General features: G+C 37.5%; 1 protein-coding gene across 1 annotated transcript in view; it reads right to left on the bottom strand.

Annotated features, from left to right (window-relative positions):
* CHIC1 (cysteine rich hydrophobic domain 1) overlaps positions 1-24,247 on the bottom strand; it is a 116,949-nt gene extending 92,702 nt beyond the window's left edge. Inside the window, exons 1-3 of the mRNA XM_036226764.1 lie at positions 23,907-24,247; positions 14,794-14,848; positions 8,555-8,710 (exon numbers count right to left, since the gene is read on the bottom strand). Coding sequence (XP_036082657.1) covers positions 8,555-8,710; positions 14,794-14,848; positions 23,907-24,169 — 474 coding nt within the window. The 5' untranslated portion in view covers positions 24,170-24,247. The remainder of the gene's footprint in view (positions 1-8,554; positions 8,711-14,793; positions 14,849-23,906) is intronic.
* Between the last annotated feature and the right edge of the window lie 1,501 nt (positions 24,248-25,748).

The following is a 25,748-nucleotide window of genomic DNA, read 5'->3' as shown; positions in this document are numbered from 1 at the left end:
GCCCCTGATATCCAAAACATTGGAAGGTTTTGCAAAGATGAACCTGTCCCAACTTGGTGAGATCTCCCAGAACGTGTTCAACAACAGGGAGGCACCAGATGACCCCAAACGTATGGCTCAAATCCAAAGCTACTGTCATCGCCCCAGCCAATCCGTTGCCAGACTCAGACCCCGAGACCCCCGTTCATGACTGCACGGATTTCACTGAGGCTGTGTGTTCCTCGTGGCCAGGCCTCAAAGACTCCCCTCTGCCCGAGGCCGACGAAGTTCTGTTCACGGACGGGAGCGGCTTCATGCGAGAAGGAAGGAGGTATGCCGGGGCAGGGGTCGTAACTCTGACTGGCACCATCTGGTCTCAGCCTCTTCCCCACGGGACTTCCGCTCAAAAGGCGGAACTCGTCGCCCTCACTGAGGCACTGAGATGGGGAAAGGATAAGGCGGTCACGACATACACTGACGGCCGACGCGCCTTTGCCACTGCACGTGGACACGGAGCCACCTACGAGGAAAGCGGGCTTCCGACTTCGGCTGGGCAGGACATCAAGGACAAGGAGGAGAGCCTAGCCTTACTTGCAGCCGCACGGATGCCTGAGGCTCTGGCTAGTGTTCTTTGTAATGGGCATCAATAAGGGAACCGTCCTGAGGCTGAGGGAAACCTATGAGCCGACGCAGAGGCAAGAACAGCGGCCACAGGGCCAGTGGGGCCCCCGCCACATCTACTGACTCTTGTCCCTTACCCAGAACTGCCTCTGACTCTGTCCTATGTGGCGGAAGAGGACACATATTTTCAAGATAAGGGAGCCACTAGGAACCAACGGGAGTGGTGGCCGACGCCAGATGAACAACAGTCGGGCCCTCACGGGCCCTTGGAAGGACTCTCCTCCACCAACTACACCAGGCCGCGCGCCTAGGGCGGACGAAGATGCTCCAAGCTTTAGACCCTCAATTTCACCGGTTAGAAGGGAGAAGAACTGCGGAGGAGATGCCCGGCTTGCGCCCACGTTCATCCAAAGAAGGGGAAGATAGAGGAACCTAGGCATAGGGAAGGAGGACCTTATCCGGGGGACCACTGGGAAGTCGATTTCACTGAGGTAACCCCGACTGTGGGGGGCTACGAATATTTACTTGTTTTTACAGACACCTTTTCAGGATGGGTGGAGGCCTTCCCTACCCGGAAAGAGACTGCCTCAGTAGTGACTAAGAAACTACTACGAGAAATCCTCCCTTCATTTGGTCTCCCCGGAACTTTAGGGTCGGATGACGGGCCAGCCTTCGTAGCAAAGGTATCACGGCAATTGGCTAGCTGCCTAAATTTGCGATGGAAACTCCACTGCGCCTACCGGCCCCAAAGTTCGGGCCAAGTAGGGCGAATGGATCGGACCCGAAGAGAGACATTAGTCAAGTTAGGATTAGAAACTGGTGGGACCTGGGTAGAACTTGTCACCTTTGCTCTTCTCCGAGCCAGGTGTACTCTGCATATTAATGGATTCACCCCATTCACATCTTTCTTTAGAAAACTCCCACCTTTAGTACCTAGAAGACGAGAACAAGGCAGAACTGCGTAACCTTGCCTGACTTGAGTCTCTACGGGCCCTTCAAAGTGTGCAGAAGGAGATTTGGTCCCGGGTTCGTGCTGGGGGACGGACTTCCCCATCGGTTTCAGCCTGGGGACTCTGTGTGGATCTGGAAGTTCACTTCCAAAGGACTAGGACCCAAGAGGAAAGGACCCGTCACTGTCTACCAGACGACGCCCACTGCAGTTGAAGTCGACGGCATCCCGTCGTGGATTCATCACTCCCGCGCGAGGGCGGCACGAGAGTGGACAGCTCAGGAAGACGGGCCCTTGAGACCGAGACTCAAGCGTACGTACGTACGGCTAACCCTCTGTTTCTTCCTTTCTTCCTCTCTAGCCCAGGCATTCGACCAGCCACAACCAGAACCAGAAGGAACATTAACAACTTGGCTAACAACAACAGGCGTGGTCTGAAATAAGACCGCCCCAGACATAGGACAGGATTGCTGGTCGTGTCCAAACCCCAAACCCCCTTCCTATGTCGGGGTAGGAACTCCCCTAAACTTGACTGACCATCGGCGGCCTAGGATTTCACGTCGATTCACTAGCAGAAGTAGTCCTTCGGAATGAAAGAGGGGTAAATGTATTCTTCTTAGAACAAGATAGACGAGGTATGGCTCTAAGTGAAACCTGTTGCTTCTATGCCAATAACTCTGGAATAAGTAGAAAAAGCTTACGACTAGTACAGAGATAGTTAGATACCGGAGAAAGACAGGGACTGGAATCAAATAACTAGGTTCATAGGATGTTCGGTTGGTCACCATGGCTGACAACCCTTCTATCTGCTGTAGCTAGACCCGCTACCATCCTCCTCCTCTTGTTGACTTTTGGCCCATGTTGCCTTAATTTCTTGTTTACAGATATAAGAAAAAGAGTTCATTCTGTAAGTCTTTTAGTAGTACAGAATCGAGGCCATAGGCAAATTCTCTATGAAGAATCAAAGATTTGATTGCCTGCTAAGGCCGGCGGGCAATGTGGTGGCTCAAAAATTGACTCTTACTGGAAATTACTCTTTGACTATGGCTATGGGCACGTAGGTCTTTGATTACGGGAACATGACCTTCTAAACGAGCTTTCTGCTTCTGTACGCCCGCTTACGCACCTGACCTGTGAGTTGACAGCTAGGGAATAGAAGAAAGATAGCCCTTTGTGTTGAGACGGAATGAAGAACGGGATTTTGGGCTTAAAAACCCTGTACCTCTACATTTCGGGGCTGCCTAACTTGGGGTCTGCGTACCCCTGGCAGACCCAGCTGGCCGAATAAAGAGTGTTTCCTATAACTCGCTCACTGAGTTCTGGTGGTCCGCGTGTCTCTCGGGGACTGGTGGCTACAACAGTAGCAAGGACAGTCAGTCAAATATTCTTGAGATTTCTCAAAGAGTGTACAACAGATCGAGAACAGATCAATGGACTCTATAGAAAATAGGTAAGCACAATGGGAGACCTTGGCATTAGAGCTAGGCAGTTTACCCATATCTCTACTACTCTACCCTTGAAAGAACTGTGTAGCAAACTTGGGATCTAAGCGGGAGGTATTCTCCCCATCTTCCCACTCCCTGGAGTCAAATAACTCTTCTGGGTAGTTTTGTCAGATGGTCAAAATAGGCAGATCCCATTTTCCACAGCTCTGTGTTATAGAAGGCCTATATTAAGTGGGTGGTAACAGCAAGGCTGCACCCACTTCTCTACCCCCAACTTCTGCAAAGCTGGCAGGACAGCTAGTGAAGAGTGCGGTTCCCTTTTCTGACACACACCTGTGTTGTGTCAGAGCTCATACACTTCGCTTGACATTTGAGTGGCAGTTTCTATCTTCCCAGCTTCCTAGGGCAGATGTATACTGGGTGGATTTGACAAATGGTCAATATTAGCAGATCCTACCTTCCCTGTATCTGAGCTAAAAACAAATCCACAGACTTAACATCATACTTAATTGTGAAAGGCTGAACGCTTTTTCTTTAAGACAGGAAGAAGACGATGGTCGCCTTTGCAACTTCTATTCAATGTGTTACTGGAAACGCTAGACAGAGCAGTAAGGCAAGAAAAGAAGTAAACGGCATTCAAATCAGAAAGAAAGAAGTAAAATCATTTCTGTTTACAGGTGAAATTATCTTATGTGTGGAAAACCCTAAAGAATCTTCAAAAAGTCTGTCAGAGCTAACAAATTCAGCAATGTTTCAGGATACAAAATCAACATGCAAAATTCAGGTGTATTTCTAAAGAACAGTGAACAATTCAAAAAAGAAATTAAGGAAATAATTATATTTACGATAGCATCAAAAAGAATAACGTACTTAATAAAGTTAAGCAAGGAGGTGAAAGATTGGTACACAGAAAACTATAAAATATTGCCGAAAGAAATTAAAGACCAAAATGCAAAGACATCCTGATATCATAGATTAGAAGACTTAATATTGTTAAAATGACAATATTATCCAATAGAAATAGAAAAACCAATCCTAAAACTCATATGGAATCTCAAGAGACCCCTATTAGCCAAAACAATCTTGAAAATGAACAAATTTTCTTATTTGTTTACATTCCTGGTTTCTAAGCCTACTACAAAGCACCAGTAACCAAAAAAAATACGCTACTGGCATAAAGATAGACATATAGACCACTGGAACAGAATAGAGAGCCCAGAAGTAAACTATCGAAGATACGGTCAACTGATTTTCAACAAGAGTGCCAACCATTCAACAGAGGAAAAGGACAGTCATTTCAACAAATGCTGTAAGGATACTCGATAACCATCTACAAAAGAATTAGGTTGGATTTTAAACTTACAGCATATACAAAAATTGACTCAAAATGGGTCAAAGAACTAAACATAAGAGCAAAAACTATAAAAGCCTTAGAAGAAAACATAGGAGACCATCTTCACATTAGGTTTTTCAATAATTTCTTGAATATGGTACCAAAAGCAGAGGCAAAAAAGGGGAAAATAGTTTAATTAGACTTCATCAAAATTAACAACTTGTATGCGTCAAATGACACTATGAAGAGAGTGAAAAGACAATCTACAGAATCGGAGAAAATATCTGCAATTCATATATCTCATAAAGGATTAATAAGAAGAATATACAGACTCCCACAACTCAATAATAAACAATCTAGTTACAAAATGGGCAAAGTGCCTGATATACAAATGACCAATAAGCAAATGTCAAAATGCTTAACATCACTAGCCATTAGGGAAATGTAAATCAAAACCACAATGAGATACCACTTCACACCCATTATGGTGGCTATTATTAATAAAATGAAAAATAATGAATGCTGATGAGGATCTGGACAAACTGGAATCCTTGTACATTGCTTATGGGAATGTAAAATGGTACTGCTCTGATGGAAAATGGTTTTGTGGCTCCTCAAAAAGCTAGACAATTATCATATGATTCCGAAATTCTATTTCTAGGTATATTCCCAATGGAATCGAAAGCAAGGACTTGAATAGATGCTTGTAGGGCAATGGTGAATGCAGTATTACTTATAATAACTTAAAGGTGGAAAGAATTCAGATGTCCATCAACAGATGAGTGGAGAAACAAAATATTGTATATACATAGAATGGACTGCTATTTAGATATAAAAAGGAATAAAGTTCTGAAACATGCTATGATATAGATGAACTTTGAAGACATTATGCTAAGAGAAATAAGCTAAGTGAAATAATGCCAGGAAAAATATGGAATTATTCTACTTACATGAGATATCTAGGATAGGTAAATGTGTAGAGACAGAAAATAGATTAGAAGTTACCAGAGTCTGAGAGGAGGGGAAACAAGGAGTTATTACTTATGATGGCTAAAACGTTTCTGTTGGGGTAATGGAAAAGATTTGGAAATAGATAGTGGTAATGGTTACACAACACTGTGAATATAATTAATGCAACTGAATAGTACACTTAAAGATGTTTAAAATGCTAAATTTTATGTTATGTGTATTTTACCACAATAGAAACTTTTCAAAAAATCCAGTGCATACTAGAAATCCAGAAAGAATGTCATCAGCTGACCAAAAATATATTGAGTTTCTGCATGATAGATGATCCCACACTGAAAGGAAAGGAATAAACTCAAAAAATTAGAGGCTGACTGCTGAATCTTCTTATGGAGGTATAGGAGCCTGGAAACGAAGCAAAGATGGATTAGAAGTAACTTTAAATGCGCACAGCAAGGAGGACACATGCACAAAAAAAGGAATTCAGAAGTACAAAAGAATTAAAGGAAATTATGATGCCAATGTCTCATTAACTAGAGAATATGTACGAGGAGATAGAATTAAAAAGAACCAAATGAAATTCTGGAGTTGAAGAGTACGATAACGGAAAAAATCAGTATAAAGGCACAAAAGTACATTTGAAGTGGAAGAATAATCAATGAACTTGAAGATAGATCAAAAGATATTACAAAATATCAAGAGCACAAAGAAAACACAATGATGAAAACTAAACACAGCCTCAGAGAAACGTTAGACATCATTAAGTATACCAATGCACCTATATTGAGAGTACTGGAAAAAGACATGAGCAAGAGTAAAACGGAAGAAAAATTCAATGAAAAGATAGCTGAAAACTTCCCCAATTTAATGAAATATATTTATTTACACATCCAAGAAGCTCGAGAGACTCTAAGTAGGATAAACTCAAGGAGATTTATAGTAGAGACGTCACAATACAAATAGAAAGCCATGGAAAAAATAGAAAATCTTGAAAACAGAAAGATGAAAAATGATTCATCACTTACAAAGAATTTACAATAAGATTAATGGCTGACTTGTGAAACGACATAAGGCAGATGACAGCGGAACAACAAATTGAAAGCGATGAAAAATACTGTTAGCAAACAACCCCATATGCATCAAATTAACTTAAAAATGAAGGAGGTCCATTCAGGCATGTAAGGAGCTTGAAAATTGTCTCTCCTACCTGCACAACAAGGAAAAAACTCTGAAACTGAAAAGCAACAACTCCTCTTAGATATGTCAGAGAAGTGAGGTCACAGGACACATCATCGCCTCCCAAATTGAAAAGACAGACAGATGAACACAAACAAGCACAATTTACCAGAGTAGAAATGCAGGAGAGAGAAATTGTGAGAACCAAGAATAGGGTAGCAGAACTTGAACATTAATTGATGAATTGTTGGAAGTTCAATGGCGATAAGTTTCAGAGTTAAAAGTTGTGAGGGGGCCTGGTCTTGCAGGAGACATCCACATCTTTATGAGTTTTATTACATGGAGCCCTATCAGGTTCTCACCGCAGATGGAGAAAAATCCTCTAATCCTTCCAGCAGTAGGGGAAAAGCAAACACTTCCAAATATGCCCAGAACATTCTGTTCATAACAAAGCCTACACTCAAGAGAAACCACTGTACCAGAGCCCAACCTATCGAGGTTTTTACCAGAGCCTAACAAATCTTGGGGAAGGGAAATACACAACTCCAGCACTCCCTAGCCTTCTTGTCCCACCTAAAGGGGAAAACAAAACGAAAGAAAACTGAGAAGTGCTTCTTGATGGAGAGCCCAGGAGCACAGGCTCACTAAAACACTTAGGCCACATCACAATACTATAGAATGGTCTTGGTGCCCCAAAACCTTACCACTACATCAATAAGGCTTCTACATTATAACACAGGAATGCAACTGAAAGATGGTATCTAACAAGTCTCTAGGAAAATCCAAAGAAAATAGGCCAGAAAAAACAAGGACACAGGGGAAACTGTAGCCTCCAATGAATAGCAAACACAGCCAGACAAGCATAAAATCTCACCTTAAAGGCCTATTGCTTCTCTCTATTACAGACTCTGTAGTGCAGGTGTTAATAAATATGCCAAGAGTAAACAGTTCATCAGAAAAAATGTTAGACCCTGGATAACATTCAAATGAAAAAATCCATTCTTAAGTAATTGAAATTGGCTGTATTTGTATGATGAAAATCCAAATCAGAATTAATGCGCATTGAGGCTTTAAAAATAATGGGGATAGATAGGAGTTATAGATTTGTAACTTCTAAAAGACAAACGTGAAAATTTGGGAAAGAAATTATTATTTTTTAACTTATAGAAAGCCATTTGAGAACACTGTGCATTCTATGACAAACAATAAACTAAGCCCTATTGAAAGTAAAGCTCTAAGCTACTAACAGTTACCAAGGGAATCAACAAAATGTTTAACTTTTCCATTCAAAAAGCTATAGGAATGGCGGTATTTCATTATTTGTCTTTTTGAAGCAGACATTAAGGAGGGCAAGAGAAAAGATAGAAAGAAAAACATATTAAGTACTTCTTGGGAATATTTTTGGCCTTCATGAAATCACTGCACCACTAATTATACCTACACAAGGTGCTGTGATTTTGAATATGGTTCAGTAGTTTAATTATTATTTAAAAGTTGAAATGAAATCATCATTGTAGTACAGGAAAAAGAAATTTAGGTAAAATACATTAAATTTCCTCATTGGCATCAATTAAAAAGTTTAAAGATATCTTCGCACTGGGGAAAACACATCTGAAGAGTAAAATAAATTTTTAAAAAGATGAGATTAAGATCATAGTCTTAAATTCATTAACTAGCTATGTCATGTTGGAATGTTGTTTCATGTCCAAAACTAAGCAGGATTCCCACCCCACGCCAACTTTGCAAGTCACTCTCACTTCGGCCTTTCTTCAAATCAGATCAAGCTCTCCCATATACCTGTAGCTTGGAAATGCTTTAAATCACTGCTTCAGGTTTTGTTAAAAGAATAAGTAGCCCAGGTACATTTATGTTTCTTTAAGTACTCCACTAACACCGCACTTCTTTAAAATGATGGGAATCTACGATAAGTGACAAAGTATCGATAAAAGTTGGACAGATGATTTAATCTCTAGAATGAGGATTGCACTGTTATGAGAATGAAATTATACAACGAACTTGGTACATAGCAAGAATTTAACAAATATCAGCTCTTATTGTTGTTACACAATAAAAATCATTACTCACTCTTTTGTTAAGACAGATAACAGGCCACAGGCTGCAGCCCAGCGTGCAGCAGCAGCAGAGACAGCCACACAGCAGCCACTTCACATTGACTGGGAGAGCCTTTCTCAAGCACGCGTTCACGCGGCCGATGCTGGTCTTAAATTCTTCCGGGGCCACCTGCAACAAGCGCATAATCTTTAACAGTTTGCGGGCAGCTAGCCACTATTGATCGCTAAACCTGAAGAAAATGTGTGTCTTACTACGAATACGATAAGGAATTACACATGTCTAAATATATTTCTTCATTAGCTTCTCCTATAAATATATATTACATACTCCTGGCTGGCATTTGAAAGCAAAATAATACAATTTCATGTTTATAGAACTTATTCTGATGTTCAAAAACAATCTTCTGAAATTACCAACACTAATACGACAACAATAAAATTTGTGGTAAAGGATACCCATATTGAGCAGGGTTTTTTTTTTTACCAAATATTCTCAATATTAAGGCAAAATTGTTTATAGCCTCCACTTACTTTGAACAGAAGTTGAGTAACACTAGAAGCATGACATAACAATATCAATCTAGAAACTGCCAGAGGTAATGTAATTAAAATTAGACCTTGGCAATATTCCTGGATTACTTTTAAAAAGGTAACTCTCGAACCTTGTCTCCCTGGAAAACTACACTAACAAAAGACAGCGAGGAGTGATTACATTCAAAAGCTGGTCTTGTTCAAAAACTTATTTAATTTTAATTAATTAATATTTATTACGGTGATGTTGGTTAATGAAATCCATTGCCAGGTGTACTATTTAACAGTAAAACATACACACATATACATGTATGTATATAAACATATGTACATATACATACATGTATACATGCATATATGTATAAATGCATGTATACACATATACATGTATACATGTATGTGATATGCATTTATACATATATGCATATACGTATGTACACATACATATACACATGCGTATATTTACATATACTGCATTGTGTGTTTACCGCCCGTAGTTAGATTTCTTTCTGTCACCACATATTTGACCCCCTTTACCCTGGCTACCTCCCCTCCTCCCCCCTACCCTCTGATAACCACTAGTGTATAGTCCATGTTCATGAGTCTCTCTGTGTTTAAAAACTGGTCTCAATATTCAGCATAAAACGGGCTTGTGACTGCTATTAAATTTTGAGAGTTGAAAGGCCCTTATATAAATTTAATATTTTTAATCACTCCCCCTATTCCCGGAAGTGGCTGCTTATACTTTTCTCTAAACAATGACAAAGTCAGTACAAAGGCAAGAGCATGACAGGCATAATTAGATTTGTACAGAAAATTCTGCCTGAAGGTTAAACAATTCAAAAGTACACTAAAGATAGTTCACTTTCAGGGAAATTATAGTTTTAAATCACAAAAATTATTCCCTTTGATTTAGAAAGCCATCAGATTGTAAACTCTATGGGGGAAAAAGTCCAGCATCTGGCTATGCAAGCAAAACTTACAAACTTCTTAGGAAAAAGATGCTGCTGTAAAATAAAAATCGATCAACATGTTTGGTATCAAAAATATAGAGTTTTGCAACTTTTCCAAATAAAAATTATACTAATCAATTTATTATTTTTGTCTTTTAAAAGACATGTCTTAAAATTAACACTATGAAACGTACATTTATTAGCAGATGTTAGATACATGACCAGAATTCAGCACCATCATGAATAAAATGTTAATTATATTAGCTTTATTAGATTCATTCATTCCACCCAATAAGGTTAATTGCTTCACCAATAAATTTGATTGATTTTCTTCCTACTATGTTAACCAACAATAGCTGTGAAATTGTGAAGGTAAAAAAGAATTCCAATTAAATGACTAAATTTCAGAGTCAAATAAGAAAGTAAATTAAGAGAATCATGGCTTATAATGGAAACTAAGTAAACACTAACAGGCTAGGCACATTAGACAATAAATCAAGATCTGGACTCTAGTTACTTATTAGCTATGAAAAATCCTAGGCAAACTCATTTAATTTTTCTGAGTTTTAGTTTCCCATCTATCAAATGAGAATAAAAGTCTTTATTTTATATACCTCACAGATAATGGAAATTATACCTTAGAAAGAACCTCCTGAGTGGAATGCTTTGAAAAAGGAAGTCAGGCAGGAATAAAGTGTTTTCTCTGTTGCAAAAAAAAGATGCTCTTCTTAAAAATGAGGTACCACATTGCTATCTTAAGATTTACCTCTAAAACAGTGATATTCAACTTGTTTACTTAGTGAATCACTGAACAACCAAACAGAAGCTAAAATGAGGAAAATATGCATTTAACTCAAATCTGTAATACAACATTACTATCAATTCACTATAAATTGTGTATCCAGAAACACTAACACATGTGTAAAACATGGCAAATTTTGATATAAACTCATGTATATCATAAGATTATTAAATCTGTACATTTAAAAATTTAAGTGATTGTAAATAGAATTTTAATGTTTATTTAAAAAGTAAAATTTTAATTTAAATTTTTATTTAAAAGTGTACAATTACAGCTTTAAAAAACACATAAAAGAGTAAGGCTAAAGCCAGAAATGAATTAGACCATAAAGTAAAACTTGCTTTTTGTTTAAAAATTTATATGCTAGGCACATAACATTTGTTATAAAATCTGTCTTTCATTACATGCTTCTGGAAATGAATTAACAAAACATTTCTAAACTGTGGCAATTTTCCTTCTTCCTCACCAATGCTTTACACATTTAACACATATGTCTCGATTTGTACTCTCTTAACATGTACAAGTTGAAAACTAAAATACTCGAGTTACTAAAAATGAGAATTCAGATTTAGAAAAAATAAGTATAGTTGACATACGATTTTATACTAGTTTCAGGTGTACAACGGAGTGATTCGACATTTCTGTATCTTACAATGTGCTCACCACACTAAGTCTAGTAACAATCTGCTACATTGCAAAGTTATCACATTATTATTTACTACATTTCTTCGCCTTTTTCAACCATCCCTCCACCACCTCCCCTCTGGCAACTATCAAATATTTAAACACCATTTAATTGTGTCAAGCTAAGGGTCAGAAGCTTTTATTTCTTTTATAAAATTCTATGATTCAGAGAACCCTAAAGATTCCACCAAAAAACTGTTAGAATTGATCAATGAATTCAGTAAAGTAGCAGGTTACAAATAAATATTTAGAAGTCAGTGGCATTTTTATACACCAATTATGAACTTTCGAAATTAGGAAAACAATCCCATTTACGATTGCGTCAAAAACTATAAAATACCTGGGAATCAAATTAACCAAGAAGGTAGAAGATCTGTTTTCAGAAAATTATGTCATTGAAAAAAGAAACTGAAGATGATACAAATAAATGGAAGCACATACCTTGCTCATGGGTAGGAAGGATCAACACAGTTAAAACATTCGTACTACTAAAAGCAATCTACAGATTGAATGTGATCCCTTTATACGCTCCCTATCTATACGTTTCCTATCAAAATGGTGGTGGCATTTTTCAGAGAGCTAGAACAAATAATCCTGAAATTTATATGGAGCCATAAAAGATCCTGAATAGCCACGGCAATCTTGAGAAAGAAGAACAAAGCTGGAGGGATCACACTACCTGATATCACACTATACTGCAAGGCTACAGTAATCAAAACAGCATGGTACTGGCATAAAGACATACATGGATCAATGCAACAGGACAGGTGGCCCAGAAATAATCCCCATCTATACGCTCACTTAATATATGACAAAGGAGGTAAGAATATGCCATGGGATAAAGACGGTTTCTTTAATAAATGGTGCTGGGAAAATAGGGCAGATACATGCAAAAAAAAAAAATGAAACGACCACCTTCTTACACCATATATAAGAACAGACTCGAAATGGAGTAAAGACTTAAATGTAAGACCTGAAACCATAAAACTTCTAGAAGAAAAAATAGGCATTAATCTCTCTGATATTGCTATTAGTATTTTCTTTTCAGACATGTCCCCTTGAGCAAGGAAAACAGAAGAGAAAATAAACAGAAAGGATTACATCAAACTAATAAGTTCCTGCACAGCAAAGGAAACCATCAACGAAACAAAAAGACAACCTATTAAATGGGAGAAGATATTTGCCTATGATATATCTGATAACGGGTTAATATCCAAAACATATAAAGAACTCATACAATTCAACAACAACGAAAAACAAACAATCCAATTAATAAATGTGAAGAAGACTCAAATAGATATTTCTACAAAGAGTAAATACGGATGGCCAACAGGCATGTGAAAAGATGCTCAAAGTCACTAATCATCAGAGAAATGCAAATTAAAACCACAATGAGACATCACCTGACACCTGTCAGAATGGTTATCATCAATAAATCAAAGAACAAGTGTTAGCAAGGATGTGCAGAAAAGGGAACCCTAGTGCACTGTTGGTGGGATTGCAAATGGGTACAGCCGCTATGGAAAACAGTCTGGAGGTGCCTCAAAAAATTAAAAATGGATCTACCTTTTGACCCAGCAATTGTACTTCTGGGTATTTATTCAAAGAAAACCAAAGCAATAATTCATAAAGATCTATGCACCCTATGGTTCATGGCAGCACAATGTACAAGAGCCAAGATATGGAAGCTCCTAAATGCCCCTCAACAGACGACTGGATAAAGAAGTTATGGTTCATATATACAATGAGGTATTACTCAGCCATTTAAAAAAATGGAATCCTACTACTTGCAATGACATGGATGGACTTAGAGGGTATGTGTAATGAATGAAATAAGTCAGACAGAAAGATAAATACCATATTATTTCACTTATATGTGGAATCTAAGGAACAAAAAGAAAAAACTAATCAAAAACAGGGTCACAAATATAGAGGACAATCTGATGACAGCCACAGGGGAGGGCGATGAGGGGCTGGAGGAATGGGGTGAAGAGTTAAAGAAGTACAAATTAGTAGTTGATGGAGGGTCACGGGGATGGGGGGCTCGGCATAAGGAACTCAATCAGCAGTAATGTGATGGCTAGGTGGAGGCCAGAGGAGAGAAAGAGCAATTTAGGGAGTCGTTTTACAAACTACATAAATGTCCAACCAATGTACTGTATACTTGAAACTAATAATTAAATGAAAATTTAAAAAATTGCATGGTTCTTTTCTTTTCTGCTCACCAGAATCTGTGTGTATACACCTGTTTGATATTTTCTATCATGACAGGAGGAGTTAAATTTGCTGAAACGGTGGAAACAATATTTTCTGCACTTAACATAAAACATTACCTTTTAATTTGTGTTTAAAGCATTAACACATAACAAACACAAAATACCGAGCCACAGAGCTTGTCAAAACGGCTTCTCAGGTTTCCTGAATGCGCTCTGCAATTTTGCTTAGCTGAGGCATGAAAGCTATGTAGAATTCCATTCCTGCAAAATTTTTTTGTTTCTTCCTCTCAGTCACCAGAGAAGCCTTTTACTAATGCAAAATAACCTACACAAACGAAACATGGCCTGCCAGAGAAATCATCCCAAGAAAGAGAAAATAAATACACCTTAAGCCACCACCAAGTGATGGTTGGTAACTGAGTGTTTTGTAATACAATGGCCTTTCTCTTTCTTCATCTACAGTTTCCTCTAGTGAAAAATAGGTGTAAATCACCTTTTGCCGGAGTCAGAACATCGCTTTTGTAAGAGGTACTTGCAAAGTGTCAAATCCTAGAAAGTCTGACTACTGAACCTCAATTATTACAATGTAGTACTGAATGTACAGGGGCCGGGGAACAGAAATGTAATAATTTATTGCAGTGAGTCCAATTTTAGAAGTTCAAACAATCTAAAAGTCAGAAAAATGTCTAACACCAAAACCTTGACTTTTTTGATATATAACAAATCAGATCACAGGACACTTTAAAAAAGAGGGATATAAAATTAAACAATGATAACTTTGTTCACTCTAAAAACACTGGAAATTACTAAATAAATGAAAACAATTATAGCTACGAGGGCTGAGAAAAAAAGGCAAAACTGAAAACTGAACCACTAAGTAAATAATGGGTGGCATAAATGGCCCATGAAAAAAAAACAGTTATAGGCTAGTAGTCATGGCAACAGATTTCAGTCACTAAGGACACAGGCTCCAAATGCCTTGGCTTCTTATTAGGTTTCATAACACTGAGTAAGCCATAAAATAATGATTTTAAAATTGAAAACTTCAAAGCAAATTCTCACTTACCTTCCCTGTTAGAACTGAGGGAAATTCAGTATCAAACTTGTTGCTCAAGCCAAACCTTAAAAACAAAGAACAAAATATATTCTACACAGCACATTTAACTCTCTCCCAGTTTTTAAAAGAAATTACAAAGCATTTTTCTTTTGCTGTTGTGATTTTAAAAACATGACCTAAAAATAATTTTATGACATCTGTAATAATTTTATGACTATTAATCCAAATTAACAGTAAAAGAAACTTAAAGAACAAATGTAAAAGTGGGCTTCTAACTAGATCCATGACATGGATTAAAAATAATTAGAGAAATACTGATATAGAGCTAGAATATAGTTTTTGACTGAAATGTTTCTTTTAAACACCATTTGAGTTAAGAACTGTTGGAATTGGTTGATGGGTAGTATGTGCGTTTATGAAAATTTTTCAAATAAAAATTAATAAAACCTCTGGAACGATATAATTTGACAACTTATGATCAATTACTATTCAGAAACTCAAAGGTTGATCCCTTTGCATGGCACATATATAATATATATTACATATATATATTCGACCAATTTTGAGAAAATAGATCCCAACTTTGAAAGCTCTGACTCTTCAAGTATGTTGATTTAAATCTGTACTAGGATGTCAAAATGAATTTTATAAGCCTTCATTCACTTACTTGTGGATTTCAGAAGGCTTATAATAAAGGTCAATTCCTATATGTTAGATTATATATCATACTTACTACAATATGTTAGTGATTGATGGGTTATTGGCAAAAAAGAAAAGACACTACTAACATTTACTGAGAACGCCTTGTTGAAGTAGGTAGTAATAGTAATAGTTACCAGGAACTACCAACTTTCCCTGGGCCAGATACTGTACTAGGTAAGCACATCTAGACTTTATAACCCAGCAAGAGAGAGGTTTTACACACAAAAAAAGCTGACACTCAGAAAAAATTTTTTCAAAAAGTAATCACTTAAATGACTTGCCCAAAATTATATATCTAGTAAGGGGGAATCAAAATTTAAATGATGCTCCGTAAGTTCTTTTTGGCCTATTTTATGTTTTTTGAGAACAGAAACTACTGTTTACTTACCTAATTATCTTCCAGGACTAGCATAATGGAATCTAGTAGATGTTTAATAAAAAGTTAAATAATAACCTGCTGTACTGTTTCAGTCAATTGATTTATAGATTTTTGGTCTTGGGATCACTTTAAAGACATGGTAAGAATCTAATGTCCTATTAAAACTCTATGTGGAACTATCGTATTCTCCTTGTGTTATTTATGCTAATAGCAGCTAGTAGCAAGGCACATATTTGTGCATAAAAATACTACACCTGAATGTTTTAAATTATTTTAAAACAACAAATTTTATATTTTAAAATAGTTGAGAAAATTAATTAGCAATTGCAAAAAGAACTTCACTTCATTAAAAAATACTCCATTACTTCTCCAGGTGTCCATACATGCAATGAGGGCATAATAGTCTCATAATAACATTCTCATGATAACATTTCCTTTAAATCCCTACATAGGCACAGGAGTATAGCCAAACTTAAAAACAAGATAATATACCCCTGCATGTGAATTTTTATGGCAACTTTCATATGCTGTTTGAGAGACTGACATTCTTGTATATATTTGCAATTACGTACTAACTCAGCAATCAATGACAAATATTTAATAGAGCAAGAAATGTATTTCGTTTAAATCATATTTAGCTAAATAGTGACTTTATCACAAGTCAAAAAGATAGAATTTAATTCATTATTCCAGAAGAGTGAATTCTTATTGTGTAACAAAGAAATACATACAGGTTTCATTTTAGAAAGTACACATAATACATTTTAAGGTAGAGCTCCAATTCCATATCTTGTCTAAGTGTCTTTCAGATGCTATGCTAATAACATGTTCCTCCTTCCATTAGATTGCTGACATTTGAACTTTTCCCAGCTGCCATTATTTTACTAGATACCAAATATGTGGAGGATATAGAGAGACATATCCCCCAAATGTATGGAATATTTTTATTATTTTAAAAATTCTTAGCTTTGCTATTGTCCTTTCCACTGTTTGACTGTCACTTTACTGAAAATAAATCTCTTATTCAGTAAATTTATTTAGAACAATTTCATTTTATCCTACTTATTCATAAATTCAATGTCCTCTTCTCAGAACTTTCCCCCTTGACTCTGCAGCTTGTAACACTGTTGGTCACACCATTCCTAACACTCTTCTTTCACCTTCTCCTTGCATTTTCCCCAAAATTTAACTTTTAGTCATGTGCTTCTCTTTCTAAGGAAGGTATAACAGTTCATCTATATTTAATAGTTTTGACAATTACTCCTATGCTGATGACCATCATATTTATATCTCCAGTTTTATATTTTCCAACATGCTGAACATTTCCATTTGACTATCTTGCTACAAAATAACAACAGCACAAGTCAAACATGTCTACAATTAAAATGTTATCTTTCACTGAAATTCAATTACTCATCTCTATCAATGGCACGTTGACTCTCCTAACCTAGACTTTGGTATCTTTTTTTGCATGTTGCTAACATTCTGGCAGTCCCAAGTCCTGTTATTTGTTCCTTTGAAATCATTCCCATAAAGATTCCTTTCATTTGAGGGCCACTACCATGTTGCCACTTGTCTTTGCTCATGTGTCCTATTGTTTCCCCTCCTGTTTAAATCTTATGCGGACTTTGAGGCTCAAGTCAAGTTCCAACCCCTGCCGTAACGGCTTGAATGGTCAAACCTTTACGGATTCCCCCTTACTCTGAACACTCACAGGCACTTCTAGTATGTACTATACAATTTAACAGTTACTAAATATTTTTTTATTCTTTGCTGTTCCACACCATAATCTTAGAGGTGATTTTCCTGTTAGCTTTGTAAAGCAAGGCTTGTACTTTGTTTTTCTGTATGCTTCACAGTGCTCAAGTCCTCAAGAAATACTTGCTATATTCACATTACTCATTTTCTACTCTAATATAAAAAGGGATTCTCTTTTCTAAAATATAAAAAGTAGAGTAGAAATGGTAAGGAAAGTATCATTTTACTTCTTAAAAGAGTCCTTTATGGCTTATATACATCTATTTCAAAATGTATAAAGACAGGCAAACTAGATCCAATATACTTTCATAATTTGGGCTAAAAGACTGCTTAGCTCAAATAACCATACACACGACATTTCGCTCAACACTAGAATGATGTTGAAATGGCTGCTGCTGAAAACACCTCAGCTCTGCTTCATAAACAAACTGGTAAGAATGATACATTGATACATCCACAGAGGTTAGACAAGCTCATCTACGATCGGTGCTAGGGAGGATGTGGGGCTCTTCCCTCTTCTCTTCCTCCCTACACTCCTCACAGTTCCTAATTCTTGTGAAAATAGTTACACATCAGCTTTTGAAAACCCTGCACAAATTAAAGTTCTCATATTGAGGTTGTTTAACAGATCGAAGCATAGTAAAATTCTACCGACAGGAAACATGATTTAACCAGAAAACTAGGCACTTAAACGGTAACAGTGATTGTGAAGCATGTACACTGAACTTTACTATACCAAGGAAAAGGAAAATCTATGCCCTATATTTAATAAGAGATTTTAAAAAATATATTGTTAAATCTCTTTTAAACTTTCATATGGAAAGACTCATGTCTTGCCACACTGTAAAACAGCAAGTGTTACCATAAGTTAAGTATTCTCAAAGCCTAAAATCTTATAATCTATTTACCTTATACAAATACAAATTAACAATTCATCACTATAATTCCTTAAAAACAGGTAGTTACAATGATTTGAAAAATATTAAAATTTATAGTGCTCTACAAGGTTTTGCAGAAATACACTGGCAAATTTGGCCATCTTTTTCAGTTTTATATGTAATAACTTCACTTGTTTTAATTTTAATGAGAAATTTTATAAATGCTTGAGAATTAGTCACCTATCATCTTTACTAACTTCTATACAGGTGTACTATCAATGGTAAATATATAAATAAATAAAGCTATATATATGTATATATAGATTTATTTATATATTAATACATAGATATATAAACATATATTTCTATATTAATATATAAATATGTACTTATATATTAATATTTATAAATACATATTTATATATGAATATATACATTAATATCTATAAATATATCTTTATATATTCATGTATATAAATATATATACATATAAATATGAAGTGTTATAATGTTCATTAAAAATCTCATGAGATACAATTTTCTAATACACTGGATCCAAATATTTATCCTAAAAATATCAAGAAGAAAAGTAATAGATACTGTTATATCATTCAGATGAATAGTATTTCTGAAACACTTAATACTTACTTCCAAAAGACATTTAATCATTTCTGTTCCTAGAACCTCCAATCGGTGGGAGTTCATTTACCCATACTTTTTTTTTTTGAAATTTGGAAAAAGATCCCCAAATATCCATTTATGATCATCATCTCAGAACTGGAATTACAATTAGTGTGGTTAAGTCATTCTATTTCTTATGTAATTATAATTAATTGCATGTTAAAAAATTAATACCTTGTTAAAGGAACTAGAAAGCTAACAAGATATAATTAGACGGGTATTCTGACACACAAGGGTTTGCTTATTAAAGCTTTCAAGAGGTAAGGCTCTGCCATACCCCACATCATCGGGACTGGTGATATTATTGTATCCATATATATCTATGCTCAGAAACACAAGTACTCTCCATGATTCAACTAACTAGTATTTGTTGAGGGCCTATAATATAGTATGCACTGTGGTGGGCACACTGAGTATCATTAAAGTGAACCAATATTTGACTCACTTTTACTGTCTACTTCAGAGCAGGCACTGCAGCAGGCACTGAGGATTCAGAGGGAAGCAGAAATTGTTCCTGCTAGTGAGGCTTATAATTTAGTGGGAGCTGAGAAGACTTGCAGGAGTTGGTGATGTGTGGGAGCTGGGGTGAGGGCAGTGGGTAGTAGAATACTAGATGAAGGCCCCATCTGGAGCAGAGGCAAAGAGACAAGAAACAGCATTTTAGGAACAGGAAAATATAAGGAGTAAGGGTAAATGTCAGGAGATTAGGCTGATAGATAAGTAGGGTCCAGTTTTATCTGCCATATTATAGAGTTTAGATCCTATCCTGCAGGTGAAGGGAAAATTACAAAATACTCTTAAGTGGGAAAGTGTCATCTCAATCCAGCAGCAGGCCGGATGGATGGCAAGGTGACAAGAGTGAAGGCAAGACTACTAGTGAGTATGGTGAAAGGGGCCTGAATCAAGGAATTGGTGGTAGGGAAGAAAAGAGAAGTTTAGGTCATATTTGTTAATACCTGCTTATTGCTTAGCTATGAGAAGTGTGAGTAGGAAAGAGGAACCAAGGACGAATAATGGGATCGGTGGGCGTACATTTAACTAAGATGAAGACTATAGAAAATAGGAGCAATTTTTGAGGGGTTGGGATGGGGATGTGAGGGTATGTGTATGGGGGAGATTGAATTCTGTTTTGAATATGTTGAGTTTAAAATAACGGTGGTCCAGAAGGTGAGGAAGAGCAGAAAAGAGTCTGAGCAGAGTCTGGTACAGAGATACACATTAGAGAGACATCAGGTAATTGAAAGCATGAGAGTTAAGATGACACATTCTTGAAAGAGTAGGTAATAATAATAACAACAAGCTGAGGACAAAACCCTGGAGATCACTGGTATTCAAAGGGCAAGAGAGGAAAGGTATGAATGAGGCAGTTAAGGAATAGCCTGAAAAAATACAAGGAGAACCAGGAGACTGAAGTGGCCAAAGAATTCCTAGGTTTGTTTGGCTGGAAAAAAAATTTTAAATCAGAATTTAAATACCTTAAGGTAAAACATACATTCCAGTTCAACCAAGATTTCTTCATTACTCATGCTGCATCATTCTGTGACCTGTCTTGCCTCTCAAGGCTTCTGTGTTTGTGACCCCTAGAAGTAGAAGCCTCTAGGAAATAGGAAGCCATATGCGGCCATGGGAACCAGAAAGATAGGGAACAAAAGATGCTCACTAATTGAGCAACAAGCTAGTGGTCATGGGGGTCTTAACAAGCTCAGGTCATGGTGGCAGGATCCAAATTACAGAGGGGTGAAGAGGAAATAAATATAACGAATGTAGCTACTCTTAAGAGATTTGGAGAAGGGAGGGAGACTAGACAGTAGCTAAAGGACAACGTAGGCCTCGGAATGCTTTTGTTTTATTTTGTTTTTAACGAATTAGACTCTGACTATGTTTACAAGCTGAGACAGTAGAGAGGTAGACAGGAGTCATATTATAGAGAGACTGGCTGCCTGATAGAGGAAGATCTGGGTGAAGGCTGAAAGAGAAGTGTATGGAAGGCACAAGTGGAATGATGAGCTTTGGACAAGTGGAGAGACTTCTTGACCTCAGAGGCTGGAGGAAGAAAGCACAGGAATTCAGACCTAATTAAGATCCAATGCAGATTTTTCAGCAGGAAAGTGACATGATTAAACTGTGTTTTAAGAAAATTAGTTTGGCACAAGCATGCAGGATGGATTAGAGTGGGGAGAGGTGATGATGGCAACACAAACCAGAATGGTGCCAGCAGAAATGGAGAAAATGAAAATGTAATAGACATCTCAAAAGATATGATGACATAATTCTGAGAGAGACCAGCATAGGACAATTCAAGGAGAACCAAGAGTTAAAATGACTCAAGGATTTGAAATCCTTGACCCTGGAAGATTAGGAGAATGGTATCAAGGTCAAAAATGGGGCAACTGAAATGCATAGCAATGTGGTGAGGGAAAGTATTGGGTTTAAGATATTCTGAGTTCTCAAATTTTAAACTGAAAAGAAACAAAATTCCCCATGGCATAAATGACTGCATAGAGAATATAGAGATTTAGATTAACTGTTTCCCAAGGATGTTACTTTACGTGCTATAAGGATGGTTTTACTACCATAGAAAGACCAGAGTCTAAGGTCCAGTAAAACTTTCTCCTCAACATTTAACCTTTTTAAAAATCTCAGACATCTGACATCAAATGTGCTTTCTAGGTGGAAGAATATGTACAATACAACTATTTTGTTTGTTGGGGTTTTTTTTTTTAGGCGAGGCAAGCCTTGGTTGACCTCACAGATTGCAAAGACCTTGTTAGCTTACAAACCCTTATTTTTTAATTTATTTTTTATGCCTACAGCATCTGGTCTTCCCAGGTGGAGTCCCATCCAAGTACTAACAGGCCTGACCCTGTTTAGTTTCTGAGATGGGACAGGATCAGGCTTGTTCAGGTGGGCATGGCTGTAGAATAATACAACTAAATGATTGTCCAAACTGTATAAATTTACTAGTGGTTCAATTTTTGGTTTGCGGCTTTTTAGGTTTTGGCTTCAACTGATACCAAAAGTTGGTATTATTATTTCACACTCCTAATTCCAGAATTTTTAAGTTGAGAGGGATATTACACCTATCGCAAAGGCCTGGGCGTGGCAATATCAGTGCTTTGCTTTTAATTGAAAATAGGTTGTTTAAGTCCGTTACCATGGTAGCGTGAAGAGCGGAACGGACCATATGTAAGTTTCACGGAACTTAAATTCCGTTTCCTTGATCTTTCTCTGGTCTCTGAATTTTAGAAAATAATGAGGGGGAGGAATGTTGGAATATGAAATACAGACTGGAATAAAAACATTTTTCTGTTCTGCATGAAAGTAACCTTTGGTGCCAGATTTATCGTTAGAGTCACAAAATGTCCTCCTCACGATGAAAGGAATGGAAGTAAACAGAGCGAGAAGATGGCGTCTGGTCATTGTAGGCTATGCACGAAATATCTGGAACAAGAAAAAATGTTAAAAATTCCTAACCAGAAAGTGAGTCTAAAAGCTTCTTCAAACACTTGCACAATTTCAAAAAATTTCCTAATATGTTTCATGCGAAGATCACAAAACCATATTAAAATTAAAATACCGAACATGTTAAAGGTGGTACCTGGTAAAGTTTCAGACAACAGAAAGTAAGTCGATAGGAAAAAATAGCTCTATTTTGCAAGTGCAGTAAAAGACAGCATAGTTAAGAGGAAGAACTTCCAAGTATTAACAGCGAAGCACATAAAAATGAGAACGTGCACCTCAGGACACAGAGAAACGGTAACAATTTCTTACGCTTTGTAATTAGTGTGGCACTTTGTAATTTGTATGGCGTAAGGTCTATCCCACTTTAATTTTCTCAAATATTAACCCAAATTTCATTTTTTAAAAAAGTCACTATCAATTTTCAAGAAATCATCTTTAGGTTCTGGGGAGGTGCTTTCCATATATATATTTAACGTTTGCATATTTAGTGTTAAGGCATAGAAGATCTCCTGGAGGTATCTTAAATAATCTCAGGGCTGAAAGGCTTTAGAAACCATTTACCTGAAATTCGTCATTTTAGAGAGAGAAATGAAAGTAAAGAAATGGGAAGTCATCTGAGTAAAGCCACAGGGCAGGTAAGGAAAAAAAGTGGAAATAAGATTTAAGAGTCCTCACTGGAAATGCAATGCCATTTGTACTTTTCCTGTCTTGATATTTAGGGAATGTCAAAGAGAGGGTGATTAAGACACGACATGGAAAGGAGAATTGCATTCATTCATGTAAGGACTGGACAGGGAGAATGGAAGGATGAATATGTGGGTGGGTGAGTATTCTAGGTTACTATTCACGAAATACGCCTTGTTTCTGCTTTGAAGAATCCAAGTATAGGTGTCACATATCAGAACAGTCACCGTGTTCTACTAGACAGTAATTTAGCAGGAAAGACTCCTCTAGTACATGCTGCAGATGAAAGACTATGTTGCTAGCACACGCAGAGAAGGAGAGCCTCACTGGTACTGCAGTCCCCCGGGCTGCCAAAGCTTTCACCTCACTGTCGGTCTACCTGGCGGCGGTGCAGCAATTTGCACCGTCACTTGCTTTACACCTGTCTCTCTCGCTTTTTTCTATTTAGACCAGGTGTCCTTTTGCAACTGTATTCTTCAGCCTGCCCTCCCCCATGCCACCGGCCCCGCTCGATCACCTACTCCTTTCTCTATTACCCAATTTCAGCGTTTAAAACCCTACGCCCCCCTCTCGCTTACACGGTGATGTGGCCGGCGCCCCGTACCAACACAGGGTCGGGGGCGTATCGCCGCAGATGCTCCTCGCTCACTACGCGAAGAGGCGCCGGCACGCCCTCCTCCCCCTCCCCGTCCTCATCTCCTTCCTCATCGTCCTCATGCCCCGATACCGACGATGATGGTGATGACGACGACGTTGCCCCCTCTTCCTCCTCTTCCTCCTCCTCCTCCTCCAGTTCCGAGATGGTGTCGAACTCCGCCATGTTGGGCAGCAGGATACTCATCACGTGACCCTGCCAATGGCCGCGCTCACGTACAGCCGTTCGAACCTGCTGGCTGCTCGAAGAGGAGGGGTAACGAAACGGAGAGAAAGGGGACTATGGCAGGGACAGCGTTTGAGGAGATGCGCCTGCGTGTTGGGGTGCACGGAGTGCGGGTTTAGAGGCGCGGGCACGAGCGAGAGGAGCAAAGCGCCGTACGCTTGCGCGGCTCTAATAGAGCCAGGAGTTGCACTTGAACTCCACTGCTGCACCGAGGTGCGCTCTCCAGCTGCTGATACTGACAGTTGTTGCCCCCGCCCCCGCCAGGTGTAGGGAAAATATATTCTATAACAGTGAGGCTGAAACTTCCAAATATCTCAAGGTAGATGCCAATTTCTTAATTTTGTTTAGTATGACTGTTTAAAATGCTTTAGCAGCCAAGTGATGCCACACACCGGAATGCACTTTTATTAACATTTTACCGAACAGTAAACTTTCTATTACTATCTCTATTCCTACCATGTACCACACAGGACTGTCGCACCTAAGGAGACTGTGTACATTTCTCATTTAATACTTCACAACCCTACAAAATATGTGCTGTGATCACCACATTTTACACATGGAAAACCTGCATGAACAGAGAATAAAGAGCCTGTCCAACGTCATGAACTTGCTAAATACCAGTCCTCATTTTCAAGTTTGAAGTTTCCTCTCATTCCAAAATCCCAGTACTGTTAAACAAAGGGCGATACTGACTGAGTTGTTGGGGTGGCCTTTGTAGGGTGCTGCCTTTTGGGCTGGTTTTTGAAAGATGTTTGAATTTTGGAGGTGCGTCGAGGGATTGTAGAGTTCAGTAGCGGGTATAGGGACTATTGGAACCTAAATAAACAGTTACATCATCTATTTAATATAGACTGAATCACATTCTTACACTTATAATATCTCAGTTAATCCTTAATCCTGTGACATACACATCAGAGCTATTTTGTATGTGAGACAACAGAGTCCCAGGAACTTTAAATAATTTATTAAGCTCTATTATGACCTTTTCTCCAAAAGTTTCCACTTCAAGAATTCTATCATGTCTTTTCCATACTCACTAAAATTCTGTACAGATCATATGTTTTGACTTTCCAATCCACGTCTCAAACTATTTCATACTTCGTAGCAGCACAAAAACCCATGTCATAATTCAGGAATCATTAAGACTGTAAACTCACATATCTGCTAACAAATAAATCAAATACTGTAACCCACGTATTCTGATATCCGCTTCACTGATCTTTCCTGCTACACTATAGCTGCATTCCAATTCTATGGTCAGACTGCAGAAACAGATATAACCACACTTTAATTTACAGTGAACTTTACATTAGCAGTACAACAGTATAAACAAAGCGTTTAGGATGTATGAGGGAGGAAGAAATTAGTTCTGTAAGAGCTATGATCAAAACGTCATCATTATCAAGGAGTTTCTGTTACCAAAATGAAAAAAAAGTTTCTTGTACTCAAAATCTTATTTAACAACTTTAAAAATAACTTGTAATTCTACAAATAAGCAGCGAAATCTAGTTTTTCATAGTATATGGAATTTTTTTCT

The sequence above is a fragment of the Rousettus aegyptiacus genome, unplaced genomic scaffold (genome assembly GCF_014176215.1).
Source record: "Rousettus aegyptiacus isolate mRouAeg1 unplaced genomic scaffold, mRouAeg1.p scaffold_m13_p_9, whole genome shotgun sequence".
NCBI lineage: Eukaryota > Metazoa > Chordata > Mammalia > Chiroptera > Pteropodidae > Rousettus > Rousettus aegyptiacus.
Note: the sequence above shows the minus strand (reverse complement) of the source record. Positions and strands in the feature narration are given on the sequence as shown.